The sequence below is a fragment of the Chanos chanos genome, chromosome 3 (assembly GCF_902362185.1).
Source record: "Chanos chanos chromosome 3, fChaCha1.1, whole genome shotgun sequence".
In the NCBI taxonomy this organism is placed as follows: domain Eukaryota; kingdom Metazoa; phylum Chordata; class Actinopteri; order Gonorynchiformes; family Chanidae; genus Chanos; species Chanos chanos.
The window spans coordinates 13,010,110-13,029,063 of record NC_044497.1 but is presented as its reverse complement, the minus strand read 5'-3'; the positions used below and the strand labels follow the sequence as shown (position 1 = coordinate 13,029,063).

General features: G+C 41.6%; 1 protein-coding gene across 1 annotated transcript in view; it reads right to left on the bottom strand.

Moving 5' to 3' along the window:
* The window catches only part of myo3a (myosin IIIA), a 39,397-nt gene that overhangs the window by 202 nt on the left and 20,241 nt on the right, over nt 1-18,954 (bottom strand). Inside the window, exons 10-36 of the mRNA XM_030768932.1 lie at nt 18,812-18,911; nt 17,902-18,018; nt 17,352-17,456; nt 17,181-17,264; nt 16,387-16,589; nt 15,505-15,603; nt 15,271-15,385; nt 14,101-14,227; nt 13,554-13,764; nt 13,041-13,188; nt 11,378-11,531; nt 10,858-10,946; nt 10,606-10,735; nt 9,507-9,592; nt 9,229-9,270; nt 8,122-8,205; nt 7,787-7,867; nt 7,457-7,662; nt 6,938-7,049; nt 6,669-6,831; nt 6,411-6,497; nt 6,188-6,311; nt 4,920-6,090; nt 4,413-4,551; nt 2,334-2,425; nt 2,175-2,215; nt 162-344 (exon numbers count right to left, since the gene is read on the bottom strand). Of these exons, the coding sequence (XP_030624792.1) occupies nt 162-344; nt 2,175-2,215; nt 2,334-2,425; nt 4,413-4,551; nt 4,920-6,090; nt 6,188-6,311; nt 6,411-6,497; nt 6,669-6,831; nt 6,938-7,049; nt 7,457-7,662; nt 7,787-7,867; nt 8,122-8,205; nt 9,229-9,270; nt 9,507-9,592; nt 10,606-10,735; nt 10,858-10,946; nt 11,378-11,531; nt 13,041-13,188; nt 13,554-13,764; nt 14,101-14,227; nt 15,271-15,385; nt 15,505-15,603; nt 16,387-16,589; nt 17,181-17,264; nt 17,352-17,456; nt 17,902-18,018; nt 18,812-18,911 (4,293 nt within the window). The remainder of the gene's footprint in view (nt 1-161; nt 345-2,174; nt 2,216-2,333; nt 2,426-4,412; nt 4,552-4,919; nt 6,091-6,187; nt 6,312-6,410; nt 6,498-6,668; nt 6,832-6,937; nt 7,050-7,456; nt 7,663-7,786; nt 7,868-8,121; nt 8,206-9,228; nt 9,271-9,506; nt 9,593-10,605; nt 10,736-10,857; nt 10,947-11,377; nt 11,532-13,040; nt 13,189-13,553; nt 13,765-14,100; nt 14,228-15,270; nt 15,386-15,504; nt 15,604-16,386; nt 16,590-17,180; nt 17,265-17,351; nt 17,457-17,901; nt 18,019-18,811; nt 18,912-18,954) is intronic.

Here is an 18,954-nt window from a genome sequence, read left to right as displayed (position 1 = left end):
AAGTAGCTTCTGTTTACGCTTTTGTCTTTATATCAGACGGTCACATTTATCATCGCTGTCTCAAGCTGCATAACACAGTGTGAGTTCATTCAGTTGTGTTTTGGGAAAGATAAATCGCGAGTGTTTGTGTATATCTTAGCTGCAGTTGAATGCCTTCTCACCTCTTCTCTTTAGGGGGTTTGGGTGGGGCCGATTCAGACACTGGTCTTTCGGCAGACCGCCTCCTCTCTGTAGAGCCTCGTCTGTCTCTCGACATGCGTCTTTCACTGGGCAATGATCCCATGGATTTACTGTTGGAAAGGCCTTGATAATACTGGTCATCAATGTCCAGCAGTTTTTTAGGGCTGGGGAGTACAGAGAGGAGGAGAATGACTATTATTGGGTGCTCACCCGATGACCCATGACAAGTTATCCCATCTAAAAATCACACTGGCTTGTTACAATACCATACAGTTTTTATGATATAGGTATTTTGCAATGAGTATTTGCAACAGCCAATAAAGAGCGGTAAGTTGTTCCTTACAGTACAATGGGTTAGTCTTCGTCTGAAAAGCCTATGTTTGGAACATAAATATCAGCAATTATTTCATAGGAGACTGAGCATTGATCCCATTATACAATGCAGTGCAGGCTGCATGGCTAACTCGACGTCACGCTCAGTGGTCCTCAGGCAATGATGAGGGTCTCTTTGTACTGCTGAATAACTGATTTAACAGCCTGGGCTTCTTCACCGATGGAGCCAAGTGAGAATGTTCTCTTCATGGACCCACTATCTCCTGTATCGTCTCAGGGATAATACTGACAGATTTATGCAACGAAAATATCTGTCCGTGTGACTGGCAAGCCCCCAATGCCTGCAGCTACTCTAAGAATAGCCTCTGATTTTATTTCATTCGAGTCTATCAGCTGATTAGAGCTTCTGTCCCTCAGTCAAAGATGGTTTATAACCACGATGCACAGCAGAGACAGAGACAGAGCTATTTGTATTTTCTTTACATTTCATTTCTCCTCTGAGCTCTTGTGCCCTCACATTCACTGGATCCCACCTTTACTTCATGTAGTTCTCAGGGTCATCTCCCCTCAGCCATCTCTCTCCCTCGTTCCCTCTCTCCCTCTCTCTTGCATCTTTCTCTCTCTCTCTCTCTCTGTTTGTCCCCCTCCCTCTCTGGTTCCATGTGCTGTCAGCCTGAGCCAGAGATGCAATCTTTTCTTCTGACCTTCTTGTTCTTAATGATGCATGTAAACGACTCCTGTCCATCGCCTACTTTATTTATCTGCAAACAAATTATTACCCTTGATGTTTCGACAATGAGAAATTGTCCCCGTGTGTTTGTGTGTGTCTGTGTGTGTGTTCATGGGTTTGTGTGTGCATGTGTATGTGTGCGTGTGTATGTGTGTGTGTGGGTATGTGTGCGCACGTGTGTGTTTGTGTGTATGTGCTTGTGTGTGTGTGTGTGTCTGTCTGTGTGTCTGTGTCTTTTTCTCATCTCTCAGGCTGTAATGATGAAGTACCATGCATCCATGCCTTCCTCCCAGACCTCTTTGTCACTCTGCTTGGCTGTGTGAACTCTGCCAACACTGATCATGGAGGGCTTGTCGTCTTGCTGTGTGGCTCACGCTCAAACGCATATATCTCACATTCTGACAAAAACCTGGCTAGCTCCCCACACGGCCCACTGGCCTAGATTTCAACGCAGCCCAGTTATGGATTCTATTATGGACATTCTCATCAATAATAACTTAAATATTTCAGCCTCAAAACAATGGAAAGTAATGATTTTTAATGATCCTCATGCTTCACTGCCGGTAATGCATGCTTCAGTTTATGAATTGTCCATTTCAGCATTTTTAAATTCTATTAGAAATATTAAGACAGATTAAGGATGTTTTCCATTGGAGATTTAGCAAAAGTCTTACAGTTTAAATAAAATTGTGCTAGTGACAGATTCACCTGATCAGTAGCACTACCTCTGCTGACTGATGAGGTTCTGCAGAGCTAATTTTTAACTGTGTCAATGTGTTGTTTTACATGCAGTTAAATCTGACTGACACCGTTTCTGATTCTTTGTTCTCTATCTCAGACTGCTAAGCAAAACTTTTTTGCACCAAAAAACCCAGTGCACAGCGAGAAAGGGGACATTATTTTCTGAGCTGATCTCGATTAAGCAGTTTACCTTTGTTTCCTTGGCTTCCTTTTGTCATCTTGTACAGATCTCTAAAAAACACAACGTGGAGAAAATTTACCTCAGTTTTATAAAAAAGATTAAAAATGAAATGAGGCATTTTGGTTTGTTCGACCAGCATTGTGATGTAGATGCTGAAGGTTGACTCACATGAATGAGGGTATAGTAGGTAGAGTCCTCTGGAGTGTTCAGCGTCTTTGGCTTCTGAGTCCGGCGGGGTGTCCGTGTCTGCTTCGTATCATCTAAGAGACAAAGTCAAATCAGCATTTAGTAAAAGATAAGATAAAGGAAAATAATCTGGCAAATGCTGTTGACAACGATCTCTTGAAAGTTGAATCTCTATGATTTAAAAAAAAAAAAAAATGGGCTGCATTGGGAATAGGAACAGAATTGGGAGGTTTTGTTGAATTGCCTCTAAAACAAATAATTCAGTATAACTTCTTTGTAGTCATACATCCCTACATGTCACAATGTATAGGGGGAAGTCTTTCACCCCCCCATGGACAGAAAGTAATAGACTCCTGCTGGGTTACCCTGGTACCACATGCTTGTCTTTGGAAGACGTTCAATAGGCCTGTTCAAACATATAGTGACGAGAAAGGAGGACAGTCAACTAACCTTTGACCCTGACTGCTTTCATTGGAAAACTCTCCCTGAAAGTTTAACCCTCAGGGTGTAGTATTTGTAATTTTCCAACAGCAATCAATCAGAACTCCCCTACTAGTCACAGCATGTCTGGCTGACCTACTACTGGCGGCATAGTGGGACTATTTGTGTGTGTTGGTTGATCTGGTTGTGTCTGTGTGTGGGAGAGGGAAATTTTTTAACAACATTTTCTGTTCCAATTTAAATTTTTTATTCTTCATTTATTGATACTATGGAAGCACGAAACCATTTGACCTGCTTTAATGGGACCTGTGAACTTGGTCACTGTTTATAAAGTGAGAAGCCCACCACACAAGTGATTAATCAATGTCTACCAAGGCAAAGTACCAGTGGGGGCAAAGTTTGTCATATTTATTGAACATGTCCCCTAAAAGGTCATCAGCAATTTTTGATTGCCCAAAGGAATAAAGTCAATTTGAGGTTCTCATATTAATGGTTGCTGTAATTGCCCAAGAACTTCAGCATGAAATATGATTAGCATTTAATGACCTTTTGCATTATGTTAAATATGATTGGCATTGAAAGGGCACTTACATTCCTATTTCTGTAGTGAGACCAATAACATTGAATTTTGATTATAATTGTTTATTATTACACTAGAACACTGAGAACATCTCATGACTGCAACAAATCAACTGGAAAAGATAATCTGAAATAATGCGGAAGTGAAAGCTGTTGTAATTACAATTTAAAATCTTATGCCTGGGGCAGTGCAATATTTTACATAGCATTCTGTAAAGGGCATAGGACCACATGAGATGCACATCAGAGTTTCAGGAAACCTGGGAAGTTTGTAAGAAGACACTGTAAAAAACACCACTGCTACTGTAAAAATACCAATGAACAGAGCTTTAGATTTTAACAAAACTTTTCTCAACCTCAAAAGGCTCCAAGAAGCTCCAAAAACAATGAAGAGATACCACCATAACCAGGAAAAGAATGGAAATAATTAAAAACACAACAAAATTATAGCAATCAACCTTGACACAATAATTATTTTTTGTTTGGTTATTGGGTCATAACAAATAAGAGTCATTTTTATTGACTTAGTCATATATAATGGAATATGGTTCGGTGTCTTTTGACAGCCGTGCTGAACACAGGCGTTTGACTTTTCATCACTCAGTTTCTCTTGCTCGTCCTCCCGAAGCAATTACACATATCATCTGAAAAAATCAAATGAACAATAGATCTGCACAGCGGAGGGAATTTTCTGATGACACGTCTTGCCGCAAACCATTTTCCTGTTTTGGCACTTGACATCCCCCGTGTTTGATATGATCAGGAGCCACAAGAGAAAAGAGAACTTCATCCACTGATAAAATCATCAGCTAGCAGGAGTACCACAGCTCTAAACGAAACATAATCAAACCTGGAGTTTTTCAATCTTGTTTTGCACCTGAGGCAGGTTAGTCTTAAGGAGGTTACATATGCGCAGTACGTGAGAGTATTAAAAATTCAAGCCACGCCACTGACACGAGCAGCTTCTCCGACTCTATGCTGCCAGAACCCTGTTCAGAAGATGGTTTTGAACACACCACGAAACATGACTATGTGACATACCTGACTGTTGTTGAGCATAGCCATTGACGGCCTTTCCTTTCACAAACATGCCGTTGGTACTCGGGTCAACTTGATGGGCCAGTATGATCTCATTCAGCTTCTGCTGCAGAGCTAGGTAGTCCTGAGAGGCCTTGCTTATCTAAGCAAGGTCATAAAGAAAATGTTCATCATTCAGAGATACTACAGTATAAATTTTGGGATCAGACATTTTTGTAAAACTACACATTTCAGTGAGGCACAGGAAGGTAATTGAAATAAAAAAAAGGCTGAACGTAAAACTATTTTCTTAACACACACTGAGTAATGATAATTTGAAAATGGGCATCGGTTATTTCAGCTTAATTTGAGCACCGTGAGAGCTTGAACAAATGACGAGGTTTGGCTAAGAAGAGGCTGTCTCGCATTTTGAGTGGGCAGAGTTTTGTCTAGTCCCACTGGGTGATGTAAATGATGGGTCTGTGGATTGGATGGAGGTACACAGATGGGCAATAAGTCGTGGGCCATTACCTGCTTAGAGAAGTGCTCCAGTTCCTCCTCCTCCCTCTGCGCAGCGGCCTTCAGGTTCTTTCGGTCTTTGTAACCCCTGAAATTACTCTGAATCTTTACTGCTGCTTGTTCCTCGTCATAGCGTTCCTCGTGACCCTGAGACTCCTCCTCTTGCTCTGGCTGAACGTCCATTTTCTCCAGAACCTCCTCGTCTTTCCCCTCCTGCGCTGTATGTGTCACCTCCTGTGATATGGCTGCCCCTCTTTCTGCCTTCAGTCTCTTTCTTTCACGATGGCCCCTGTAGTTGCTTTGGAGAACGGTGGCCGCTTTTTCTTCATCTGGCTCTGCCTGACTTGTGCTGGGTTGTTGCTTGTCTGATTCTTGCTCTGGTTCTAGTTTCTGTTCAGGCAAAGTTTGTACCTTCTCATCTTGGGGTTTTTGTTCTGTGAGCTCAGATTTGGTTTCGTCTCCTTTCCTCTTTTTCTTTGGGATCTTGCCCTCCTCCTGCAGCCTTTTTCGCTCCTGGTGTCCACGGAAGTTGCTTTGAAGCACCACAGCAGCCCTGGTTTCATCCTCTTCCCCTCCTGTAGGCTGTTCTGGTGTTTCTTCCTCTGCTTCAACCTCTTCTTTCATTTTCTGCTCTGGGTCTACTGACTCTTCAGCTACAGCGGGTTCCTCAGCTTGTTGGTCCTCCTCGGTAGGGCTCTTCGTCTTTCTCCCTCTGACAGGAAGCTTTCCCTCCTCTTGGAGCCTTTTGCGCTCTTTGTGTCCTCTGAAATTACTCTGGAGAACTGTAGCTGCTTTGGCTTCCTCCTCACCATCAACCCCTTCGTCAAAAGGCTTACCTTCATCCTCCATCTTCTTCTCCTCTTCCAACTCCTCCTCCTCTTCCTCCAGGATGACAGGTCCTGCTGCAGGGTGTTCTGTATGGTCTTTATCTCCAGGGTGGGATGAAGTAGCAGCCAATTCATCTCCAGTTAATGTCTTCCTCCGCTCTTTAAACTTCTTCCTTTCTTTGTAACCTCTATAGTTACTCTGAAGGACCACTGCTGCTTTGGTTTCATCTTCCTCACCAATGTCTTCACCTCCCTTTGCCTGCTCCTCTGTGACTGGACTGGCAACCTCTGATGGGATCTCCTCCTTCCTCACCTCTTGTTTCTCTGCCTGACTCTTCTCTTTTTGCATGGCTTCCCTATGAAAAATGTAGCAGATATGAAAGGATCAGTGAACTCAAATAACAGTTAATAATTTCCCATCAGTAAGAGCTAAACCTAAGGGTGGTTACATACTTCTTCTTTTTGAAACTCTTCCTCTCTTTGTGTCCTCTGTAGTGGGCCTGGATCTTAGCAGCCGCCTTGTTCTTCTCATCCACTAATGCCTTATACTTCTTTCTCGCTAGATATGCTCTGCATACTGGAGATGAGAATGATCAACACACAGTGAGACTATACTCCTAAGGTTTTTCAAAATGACACAATTCACAATGTAAAGAAAACCAAATCATGTACTAACCCGCCTGAAACTGGGTAATGAAGGTGTCTAACTTAGCTTTGCTTTTATCATCAGCAACTCTTCTTCTAACTTTGTGTCCTCTGTATGCTATTGGAGAATACAGAAGAGTTTAAGTGTCAGATACACAAGATACAAGTAATACTAAAAGAATAAGAGCACTGCAATACTATGGAGAATGGACATGACTGATCACTGGCTGTTCCTGATCACATTATCCCTGGACTCAAAAGTGTGTCTCAAACCTGGTTAGGACCTCACCTGACTGCAGGACCACAGCACTCTGCTCTCTTTTCTCCAATATCCTCCGATATCTCTTGACCCCAAGCCAACCGCGCACATATGCCTGAACTAAAACAATTCTGTCTGTGGTCTTCCTCACCATCAGGTTCAGCCGTTCCACCTGATAGTACTTCAAAAAGACCTGAATGCCAGAACAGTAATAAACAAATGAGATCTTAAGAATTTCAAAGCTTGAAGGAATTTATTGCTCTAATAAAAGTGTTAGTTAGTTGTGCATGATGAGACACCTTTGTTTTGCCAAGAACCCAGTTTTCAAGTTTGGTCTTCTCCAAAATGGCTGCACATGTTTCTGGGCTGACAGGTGGCTCCTCGTTGGCTCGGAAAGCCAGAATATAATATCTGAAACAACAATGTCTCTTAATGGCAGTAAACACTAGAAAATTTTCTCTGTGGAGGAATTTGAGTGGGAGAGTATAATTATCAACCCACGCAAACAATAGAACACATGCTCACATAATGCCTACAAACAAAGTTTATGTTTATAATTCATTATCATAACGGTCCTACTGATGAAGTTTCATGAAGAAAAACCCCAAAAATACAAACAAACAAAAAAAAAAAACCTGTCAACTGGAAGGCAACCAGCTGCTTAGGCCTTTTGAATTTACAGGTTCTCATAAAAAGAAATCCTGCCCGCAAGTCGAGACAACTAAAACACCTATTTAGCATTAGAGGTAACGTGCACGTGTGTGTTTTTAAGTATAATCTTTGCTTAGATTGCTGTTTTGCAGTTGTTCCTGGCTCACCTCTTGATAAAGTTGGAGAAGAGGATGCGGTGAGAGTAGCCTTGCCTGCGGATCTTGGCTGTTTCCAGTAAGCCCGTGTAGCGCAACTGGATCAGAACCTTCTCCCTGTCAAACTTGTTGGCCTGGCGATCATTGTTAGGTTTAATACAGCGGACAAAGTGCGGCTGCCCAGCTACCATCTTTGACAGCAGATCCATCAGTGAGTACTAGTAAACAAAATGAATACACAAGTATACAATGCACAAGAATTACCACTCAGAAAAAAAAAACATTTCTGTTACTGTTTCTGTTTCTGTTTCTGTCCATACAAAATTCTAAGATAGTGCTCACTCTGAAGTAGGAAGCCACAGTTTGGGTTCTCATATTTGTAGTCTCTCTGGGATGATGCGCACTGTCGCCCGAACTATCCCCCTGAACAGACACAGAATATTCAGCACAATAAAAAGTTACACAACTGAAAATAAATATTAAGGCCAGGGTGAGGGTCTACTGGTCAGTGTTCTTAATGAGACATGCTCATTATAAAACAGGGAGAGTGTCGTTACTTCTAAATAGATCAAAATTCTAATCACAAAGTTTTGTCCAAAATGACCTTTTCTATAAAGGTCATTTGGGAAATTAACACCAACAACAAAAGGCACAGGTCAGGGTGAATCCTCAATCACCGTTTGGACATGAACTTGGGGATCAAGAGGCAAGGCATGCCTATTTTTTTTTTCAGGAGTGAGCATTACTTTCCGAGGGAAAGGCTGAAAAAGATGCATAAAAAGGTAACATGAACACAGATTTGCCAAACTATGTTTGAGAATTTCTGTACACAGCTATGTTCAGACTGGCATTTATAGAATGCATATGGTGGAATTCTAAGGTCAAGGATCTAAATGCATGGCAGAGGGAAATGCAATATTCTTTAGCCCTATTAGACAACTTAACTACAGAGTGTATGCTCAGAAGTGAAAAAAATGGAAGATATTTGAACTGTTTTATGATTTTTTAACAAGTCTAGACGGCATTCAGTGCTTTCGTGTACATTTTACTTTACTGTAACAAGTTTGAACCTCAGCATTGATGAGTGAGTGTAATTAATGCAGGTAGTATAACCTGATTCTAATGTGTTGCTTCCAGCTGCACACAAGTTAATGCAGGAAGACTCTTTGATGTCAGTTCTCTAAAGAAAGAGTAATCATCCGATATGCAGATAAATGGAAATAGATGCACATGTTCATCAAACGCACCTAATTGAAACATGTCTTAAAACTTGAACACTCTCTGATGAGTAACATGTTTTGGTGCAGTGTAGACTGGAAATGTATCTGCATACACTCTCTGACATTGGGATGACAGGTAACTCTAAATGTGAATTTGGTAGACAAGTAAATCTTATCACCAATGAATCCACAAATGAATTTACTACCAGACAGAAAGAAGTGTAACATACACAAACACACACACACACACACACACACACACAAACGTGCGCGCATGCCCGCACACACACACACACACACACACACACACACACATACACAAACGTGCGCACATGCCCGCGCACACACACACACACACACACACACACACACACACACACAGGAAAGGGAGGACTAGAAGTAGTTTACTATTCTTATAAACGCTTTTGAGGCAGTAGGGAACATGATGGCATACACTTGGAGAATAAGGCCAGTGGGAAAAATCTCTTCTAAAATGTTTGTTTTCTCTCAGGAGAATTGCGAATGGAGAGCAGAAAACACCGAGGGAGATCTTATTGTCATTACCTCACTGAATGAAAATGAACTGAACAACGTAAGCACTCCCATCTTTAGACCAAGACAAGCAAGACAAGGTAGGGAAGAGAACAACAGGGACATACATGGTTATTGAAGCAGACCGAAAGAGAATTAGGGAGGGAAAGGTTGAAAAGAGAAAAACAGAGAGAGAGAGAGAAATAAAAAAGAAAAAGGAGAAAAAGAGAAAGGAAAAGTAAGTGCCAGAGGAAGGCATAAGGAAAAGTTAACAATAATCATCTCAAGAGAAGTAATAACGACAAGTGTACCTTTGCAAAGTTGACAGTGCGCTGATGAGTCCGTGTCCCCATGCGAGTAGCACCCATGGTCTTGCCCTTTGTGTGAGCCAGGTTACCTGAACAAGGACAGAGGACAATATTGTCAGAGGCAAGGACACACATACAACACATTCATGTTGTGATTCCAGTGAGTAAACATCTGGGATTTTAAAAATCAGTTGCCAATCAGTTTGAAATAATTACATCACATATCTAAGTAAAAACAACCTAACACTGACCCAAAGTTGAGTGAACATAGTGTTACCAATATGAACAGTCCTCCTTCATGTGACGTTGTTAAATCTTGCTATCAATCAGACAGCAACAAGAGATTTGTGGGACTCCAGCAGCCACCAAAGGACACAATAGAGTTGCAATCATCATAAGCAACAGCTCTAAGCGTTTCGCGAACTAATGGATCTTGACTAGCGCAATCAAATGTGAGCTTTTTAAATGACAAATGACATTCTTATATGACGACCATGGTTCATGAGAAAAGGGCTTTGCATATTTAAGATCATTTCCATGTTCTTTGTTCTTTGAGAGTACACAATGAATCCTTTGCTTAATGGCCAACGAAAATAAGGCTCTATGCTTTGCCTATGGCCGGATTCGTCCTTCCTGAATCAGCAGACAGACCCGGCTGCCTGCTTTGGCTCTGGCCGTTGATTACTAGGAACATGTTAGTGTTCAAGAGTTCATCTGGGATTTCAGTTTAAGGGCACATTAAAGAGTGATTATAGACCAGCTGATTTCCTGCTTGTTCTGCCAATGAAGTGTACTCACGCTGCAGGGGCCAGCTTTTTACAACAAATTTCTGGCCTGCGGTAACCGGAGGATGTACTGAAAGAAGCCAAATGGACCCATTCACTTACGTTTTTCCATCTTTTGGCAGTACAGTGTAATACACAGCCAAGCTATAATCACAGAATCAGTCAAATGATTGATTGCATTGCAAAGTAAATAGAACAGTTTTGTGAGTATCTCAAACAGAGAGGGTAAAAAAATTAGGACAGCGTTGTTACTGAATGACCTTCACGTTGTTAACAGAGCCCAGGTCACAGAGGTCACAGAGGTCTCTCTTGGTTACCTGTTTTAGTGAGGGGGTGAGTGACTAGTTTGCGGATGAGCTCATTCTCCGAGGAGCGTAGCAGAAGTACTATGTCAGCAGGGAGGGCATCTCTGTTCTTGGCCAGGAATCCACTTGCATTATAAATCACCTGACCACAGTTAAAATAAGAAGTGTAATATTACAGATGTACCTGCATTTATTTTAAAACACCACACACGCAGTATTAATCATTTGAGATTAATGAGTATTATGCATATGTAATGCATTTACCTTTCCTGCGTAGTGATGTATACCAAAGCCAAGATCAACTCTCTTTGGTCTCCAAAAGTTTTTAGATTTCAAGTTGTCTTCAAATTTCTCTGTATTGAGAAGAGAAGGTCTCAGATCTGATTTAATTTCATTTGTTCATTCAGAGCAAAAGTGTCAAGTGGAAAAACAACTCAAGAGCTTTGCCTGGTCCAGACATATTCAGTTACTCAAATGACATTTAAAGATGCCACTGTGCGTCTGAGTATCAACAGGAGAAAACAGGTGAAAGCTTAGCATGGCAGTAAATGTTTGATGAAAGAACCCTCAGTCTTCTCTAAAGCGGTGTGTGTGTGTGTGTGTGTGTGTGTGAGAGAGAGAGAGAGTGTGTATCAGCAGAAGTACCCTCATGATCCCTGAAAGTGACACCTGAAGGTCATTTAGGTGCTTTGTAGCTAAGCTGAGCTCACTCTTTGTGGCCTGACGGTCATTCATAGCGGTTTAGGGCGAGAGTGTTGTAGTGCTGCAATTGTACAGGACTTGCCTACGAGGGTCTGGTCTGTGGCCTGGGGGAAGCGGCTCTCCTCGTCCAGCAGAGACAGCATGCCCATGGGCTTCTGCAGGAACAGATCCAGCAGAGGCCGGTTGTCCTCATACTCAATTACTCGTGCATCTACATCTTCATTCAGATATTCATCCTGTGGAACAGGGCAAGAAGAACAGTGAAAGAGTTAAACCATACAGAAAAGCACACTGTTTGCCACGTCAGGATAACGTCAGTAACTAAAGAATCACATGATCGCATAGTTAATGCTGCACCATAGCCACTCAGCACTAATCTAAGTACAGTGTACTTCTTTTTTAAGTGGGGTGGGATAAAGAAGACTTTTAACATGTGTTCTGGTTTTATACACGGGGTGCTATTTCTGATAGCATACATGTAGTCCTTGAGCACTGATGGGTTTTATATAAAGGACACATTTTATATAACCTGGTTATGAAAAGCTATCGTGAGGGAAATATTTCAAAACCTTTTTTGATCCTTGTACATCCGCGGACTGCTTTTATGGGGAGCACATGAGGTTGTCTTTGCTGTGTTTTTAAGACAAATGTATTTTGTTTGGAGCAGTGCGCTTCCCTAAGCTGATAAAGTCAGGCTGACTGAATGTGAAAGACAACACTCTGAGTCAGACTCATCCCGCTGCTCAGGTTGGGCTCCCTGCAAGCAAAGAGAGGCTAAACCCCAAGAGCTGTGGTCTGCCCTTCACCATCTCCAGGTAGCCAAATTCACAAATTACCATGCACGAAAGAAAAATACAACACACACACACAAATACAAACACAGACACACAAACACACACACACACACACACAAGAATAAACAAATACACGTCCAAGAAATGTAGTCTCTGGAGTACAATGGAACTTTTAGCCTTAGGTAAAGTCATTCAGCAGGCTGTGTGTGACCTCTTTTTTTTTGTTTTTGTTTTTGTTTTTTTTGGACAGCATGACTATTGCTGCTGTAAAATAGACCTCAGGGGAGAACAAAAACAAAGCCTCTCACAGGAACAGAGGGACAGAGGAAAAACAGAAAGGAACATCATGTCTCCTTTTTTTTTTTACAAGCAAGCAAAGATATTCTAGTGTTGCAAGACCAAAAACCCGTCAATAGTAATGTATTCATTGTTTAAAATTAAAAAATAACAGTAACTTATGAATGAGATCAGTGTAGGCCTTTGTGGGACTGACCTAAAAGACTCATAAATGACTTGGATTTACAGTCTGCTAACTGCTGGTGGAGTGGGAGGCAGTTCAGTGTAAGTGTCCTAAACTCGTTATTGACCCTTGTTTGGAGTGATTTATGGAGTCTCTTTGAGGGTTAGACTAAAGCATTTAACATCAAATCATTCCTTACCCAAGGCTACAGTCACCCCTGAGAGCTAAGCTGAGCATTTACCAACACCCCCCACCCCCAGCATAAAAAAGAGAGGAGTATATTCTATCCTTACCACCTGCCTCTGCTACACTGTACAAGGATAAATGATGATGTGTCATCATCATTTAGATGGAAATAAGGTAATTCCAAGGAGAAGAAAATAAAAAGTCTTCTAAATGTTCCCGCAAGTAAAAAAAAAAAAAAAAAACTCATGCAGTATTCATAATTTGGGGAGAGACAGCTCTATCTGAGGTAGGGATGAATGGCGTACCTGCTCCCAGGCAAATATGTGCTGATTGAAGTAGAACTGGATCTGTTCATTGGCGATGTTAATGCAGAGCTGTTCGAATGAGTTTCTCTTAAAGTTTTCAAAGCCGAAGATGTCAAGGATGCCGATATTCAGATCCTTGTCTTCTTCTCTGTGGAGACATCATGGGACAGAAGACAGAAAAGATGTGAGAGGGTAAATAAAACGATCTGCTGATGATATGATCAATGCCTATTTTCTGCCATCATTTATCAAACGTTAATGATAAAATGGACTATGCTGTCTTCTGGGAGTTGGAGGAATGAAGAGGTTATAAATGAAAATATGATGAGGATTTTCATTTCAAATCATTTCTATCGTTTTTGTAAAGAGCCCTTCACCTTCTTTTCGCCTTAACTCCACTCATCTTTATTTTTCTTCTTTTCTGTACTCTTATGATTTCCCTTGCCTCTCTCATTCACACTCATTCCTTTGGCTTTCTTTTATCTTCTGTCTCTCTCTCTCCCTTCCTCTTACCCCAGCTGGTTGTCAGGTCTCAGCAGGGAGTTGACACGGTTGACTATCCAGCTGAAAAGGCGTCCGTACAGGGCTTTGCCCATGGCGTCCCGCACCTCCGTGGCCTTCTCCACCGTGTTGGGCCTCACAATGGTCTCCCCCCGTGCCACCACACAGTGAGACGTCAGGGCCTCCTGCAGTTCGTCTGGGCGGATGCAGAGCAGGGAGGCGGCTGTGAGCAGACACACACACACACACACACACACACACAGACATGAATATAAAGCTATACTTTTCCTATTTGAAGAAGCTCATTTTTGAGAACTGCTCAAATCATGGTGACCATGACAACAGGTAATCATGCCCTACATGTTTTTTTTGTGTGCCCTCGTTGTGTGTGGAAAGGTTATGTAAAGCTGACCAACAGCTAAGTCTAGGGATGCTATTATGTACAGAGCTAAAGGTCATCACTGTAAGGGATGGCAGAGGTGAGAGTAATCTTACATGTCTTACATCACTCCACACGCACAAACACACACACACACAAACACTCACAGGACTAACTTACTGTTCTCCAGAACCCCCATGTTAGAGATGTTGCTTTTGTCCGTCTGATGTTCTGATGCTACTGAGGCAAATTCAATCTCACCAGCGTTTAATATGGCCGCGAGAATGCTGTACACACTCCCAAGCTCCTTTGGGTTGATAAACGAAAACAAAATAAAATAAAAATCAAATGAATTCTTCATATCATTTTTTTTTACAACAACAAATGATTTATTTTGACTACATTTACATACAGTTTTAGATCATTAAAGAGTTAGTTTTGTTTTTTTTTTTTCTTTTCCAGCAAAGATCAGACTGCTTTATCCATCACTGTAAATATTGCTCGGCAGTCTGTGACCGCTGGCATTCTGTCATGGATGTCTCTCTGATTATGTGAAGCACCTACAACACGCCATGTTCCATAATGTCAGAGCAGCCACACTAATGTCACTCATGAGCCCACGCTTCTTCCCGTACCCCCCCCCCCCCCCCCCCCCCCCACCCCCAAAACAAAATGCCTGCTCTGACATTACGGAGGCAAAAATCTGCCAGGCACAGCGCACTCACATTTGATTACGCTGATAAATCACCAGGTCCAAATATTGCTCTGTCTTTGCTGTTGAAAACTGCACCGTGATTATAGCAAAGTGCACTGAGTGTACACGTGTGATGAGAGCAATTGACATGTGGCTCCCACAAGCAATCAGTTATTTATGGCATCTTAAAATGCTCTGCTGGTCTCCATGATGCTAATTGTACATGCTCACAGCATCAAAGGACAGGATCAGGGAGGAGTCACAAACACACAAGTCTCTCTTTCTACTCTGACTACTGAACCTTAATAAACAGGGGCGGTTATAAGATCAGTGCACATTGTCTACTCGTGTGTTCTGTTCATTTTAAACACATCAGCCGTAGGACATTTAACCTTTTCACCAGGACAAAGGAAAATATATTCATTAACTGATGTCATAATGCAATCGTATCCACTTTCAGAAAGTCTGTTTTATATTCCCTTAAAGACAACGGTTTTAATCTAAAACTATTGTCTGAAACACGTTTTGAGACAGGTTTGTGAGAAAATAAGACAGTGGTATTTCATTGCCGTGAAAGGTGAAGTGTTATGCATAGGTGTTGTGAGAAAAAAAAAAGGTTTTCCCGACTTTGGTAATGAGATATTAAATCAGCGTACCTCGAGGGTGAAGCCAATGACTTTAAAGCACTGCTCCACTCCCTCAAACTGCTCTTTGTAGAAGGGATTGCTTACAATGTCAGGCACTAATTTTATCTGCTCACTCTGTAGATACCTGTTATTGAAGAAAACAAAAGAAAGGACTGAGGCAGACTAAATAAGGGTACTCTCAGGAAATGAATATAAAGAAAAGGTGATGTGATTGCAGGACTGAGATTCAAGGGAAAAACCTACTTTGGAGTTTTACTGTCTGACAGTTTGTAGTGGGCAAGTTTCTTCCTCTCTGCCAGACCAGCGTAAACATAGTAGAATATATGGAAATTACGTTCCCCACTGTAGATAAGAAAGAAAAGACATGTTTTAAGATTTAAGTACCATTTTAAGATTCGGAACATCGACACAGTTCGAAATGTCATCTTGTCCTTGGTCAATATTCAAATGGTCAAATATTTTCATAAAAATAGAGGTTTGAGTAATTGGATTTAGATTATGATGCCTTCACATAATTCTCACTCTGGGCAAGTTTTTTCTTCATCGCATGTAATGTTTGTTAATGTAAGCTCTATCTCGACAACTGATTTTTTTATAGCTTTGTATCTCAGAGACAGTTCACTGCCGATTCTCATTCTCATTCCCATTATGCTTTAGCAATTTCATTTTGCTGTAAACCCTTTGGCTCTCAAGAAGGTCAGCCACACTTTTGATTCCTTCCTGCATGATCGTCTCACCGGAATATTACGGCTTTTCATCTGCACGCTAAAGCATGACACACAAGACGTTCTTTCTTTAAACTGAATTTTTCTTCAAACCCACAGCATTCACCTCAGTCCCAGAGGGAGGGTACACAAAGTCTGAATCTTTGATCAAACGAGAGACAGGTAATCCCATTTTCTTGACCTCTCTAATCCAGGTTTCTCAGGGGAGGGGACGGAGGAGGAAGGATTAACTTTACTAAAGACAGTAAATGTCACAGCCTTCACAGAAACAAAACCAACAAATGTAGTCTCTGGTTTTGGGCCCTGCTTAACCAGCCCAGGGCTAAATTTACACAGAGAGCTCTCTGGGGTTTGCTGGGATAAAACCAATCTGCTGGCGCAGTTCACATCCTGTACTTACACAGCTTGGTGTATGACACGCGATTTCTCCAGGAGATATTCGGAGATCTGTGCACCAACCACTGTCCCTCCGCAGGTAAACTTCATTTCCAGGTACTTTCCAAAGCGACTCGAGTTGTCGTTAATGACGGTGCACGCGTTACCGAACGCCTCCACCAGGTTATTCACCAGCAGGATCTTCTCCTGCAGCGTTCGATTGTTGGCCTACAAAGACACACGAGACTAAGGCTGGAACAACTCTTTACTATTTTATAGTTTAATTAGGAATATTGTTAAAACATCTTTGTACAGATAGTGTGCTGGAGACAATTTCCATTAGAAACAAAAGACAACGTCTTTGCAATTCCAACCCACGTCACATCTCATTACTCAAGCCTTTGTCGTTTTATTGAAGAAGACATTTTCCATTCTTTTAATTCACTCACATCTTTCACCCTGCTCCTCTAAAACCCCAAATGCAGAAAATGAAGCGCTTGAAATGTTAATCTTTCATTACTATATCAAATCACCACTGTCACACAGAATGACCGTGACAGGATCTTGACATCAGCACCCTCCCAGTCTTAATCAGAGATGGATGTGGGCACATGTGCTGCCTGCTGACATAGCTGAGAGAGCGAACAGTTTGGCGCTATTTTTGGTGCCCATAACTACACATTAAAGGATACATTACTGGCTCTTTCATTCAGCGCTTTGCATCAGGGTTTATCTCTAGTGTCATATCCAGTTCAGTCTATCTGAGAATAGAATCGTATTAGTCTAAGGTATATTATTAGTCAAAGGTATTAGCCAAACCTTTCCGAGTAATGTCAGTTGCTGGACCAGTAGATGTGCACTCTCTGTCTTCCCTGCACCACTTTCTCCAGTGATTACAATGCACTGTAAATAGAGAGTGGGGATGAGCATGTTAATGTTCTAATGCAAAGTGAAGAGTTTCCATGAACACCGCTGATGAATATGCAGTACCTGATCTGTGTTGTATGAGACCATAGACTGGTAGGCAATGTCAGCGACGGCAAATATGTGCGGTGGGTTTGCCGCGCGCTTCGCTCCTATATACATTATTGAGTGCTGAGGGTAAAGAGAAGAGGGTAAGGCAAGTCAAAATTATGATTATAGTTCAAAAGATAGTACACAAAATCCAGGTCATACAGGTAATACAAGAAAGGAAGAAAGAAAGAAAGAAAGAAAGAAAGAAAGAAAAAAAGAAAGAAGGAATGACAGAGAGAAGGATGAAACTGGTTTTGTGGCATAGGGACTGGTGACATGAGATAGAAAATGATGGACAGGAAAGAGAGGGAGAGAGAAACAGATGGAGAGAGGGATCCAACGGTGAATATGATATGCATCAGATTCAAATACTGATGATATCCTTAATGAAATATGGTCAGTCACTCAGGAAATGGTGCATGACATCTCTCTCTCTCTCTCTCTCTCTCTCTCTCTCTTTCTCTCTCTTTCTTTTACACACACACATATGCACACGCACACACACACACACACACCACACACGCACCTGAGGGGTGTAAATATCCATCTTGTGGAAGGGGTTGACTGCAATAAGGATGTCTCCCACGTAGGTATAGATCTGGTCCTTTGCATAGCGTTTCTGTAGCTGCTCTGTGACTCCATTCTGATAAGCAACATCAATTGCAGGTTAGAGGAACAGTCATTTATTACTACATGTATGACAAAATGTCTGCAATGTGCACACTATTGTGTAAAAGATACATGGGGCTGCCAGTTTAATACTTCCCCAAAGACCCGCAGCTACTATTTATTTCCACATCATTTTCACTAATTGAGCATTTAACAAAATCTTCCCCTCAGTTTTATCACATAAGATTCTGTGTGTGTATAGACTCAGTACAGCATCCCACTGACATATAAGACACAGTCACATTCCACGGTGTTTCATCTTCTACTGTCATAACTCCAAGGGCAGAGGAATAAAATAAGTCCCCAAAACCTCCTGTTTTAACGGATGGAAAGGAACGATTTGTATCTGTCAGTATGTCAGTGGGGACCCCCGGCACATTAATGAATGACCTCAAACGTGCTCTTATACCAACACTGTTACCGTGCACTGATCTGTCTATTCATTTTACACTGACTGGTACAAATGACTGCATGGAGGAAATGATACATACATAAATAAATAAATATGAATGGATGGATGGATGAATAAATGAAAGAAAGAAAGAAAGAAAGAAAGAAAGAAAGAAAGAAAGAAAGAAAGAAAGAAAGAAAGAATGAATGAATGAATGAATGAATGATCTGTTTCTGATTAACATGCAGAAGACAGTGTCAGAAGAGTCAATAGTAAATCTGCTTGTGTCTGTGGCTCTGAAAAGCTGTCCTAAAATAAGTGTTAGATTTCCTTGTACACCCTCCCTTACACTGAGGGGTGAGAATAAACTGTGTACCTCATCAAGCACTTCCAGTGTGGCCAGGTCATCCACACCGTCCCCAGCTTGGTCCTGAGATTTCATGTAGCTACCTTTTTTAGTGTGTATTCGTTCATGCCTAGAGCACAGCACAGAATATCGCTAAGGTCACCAAAATATAC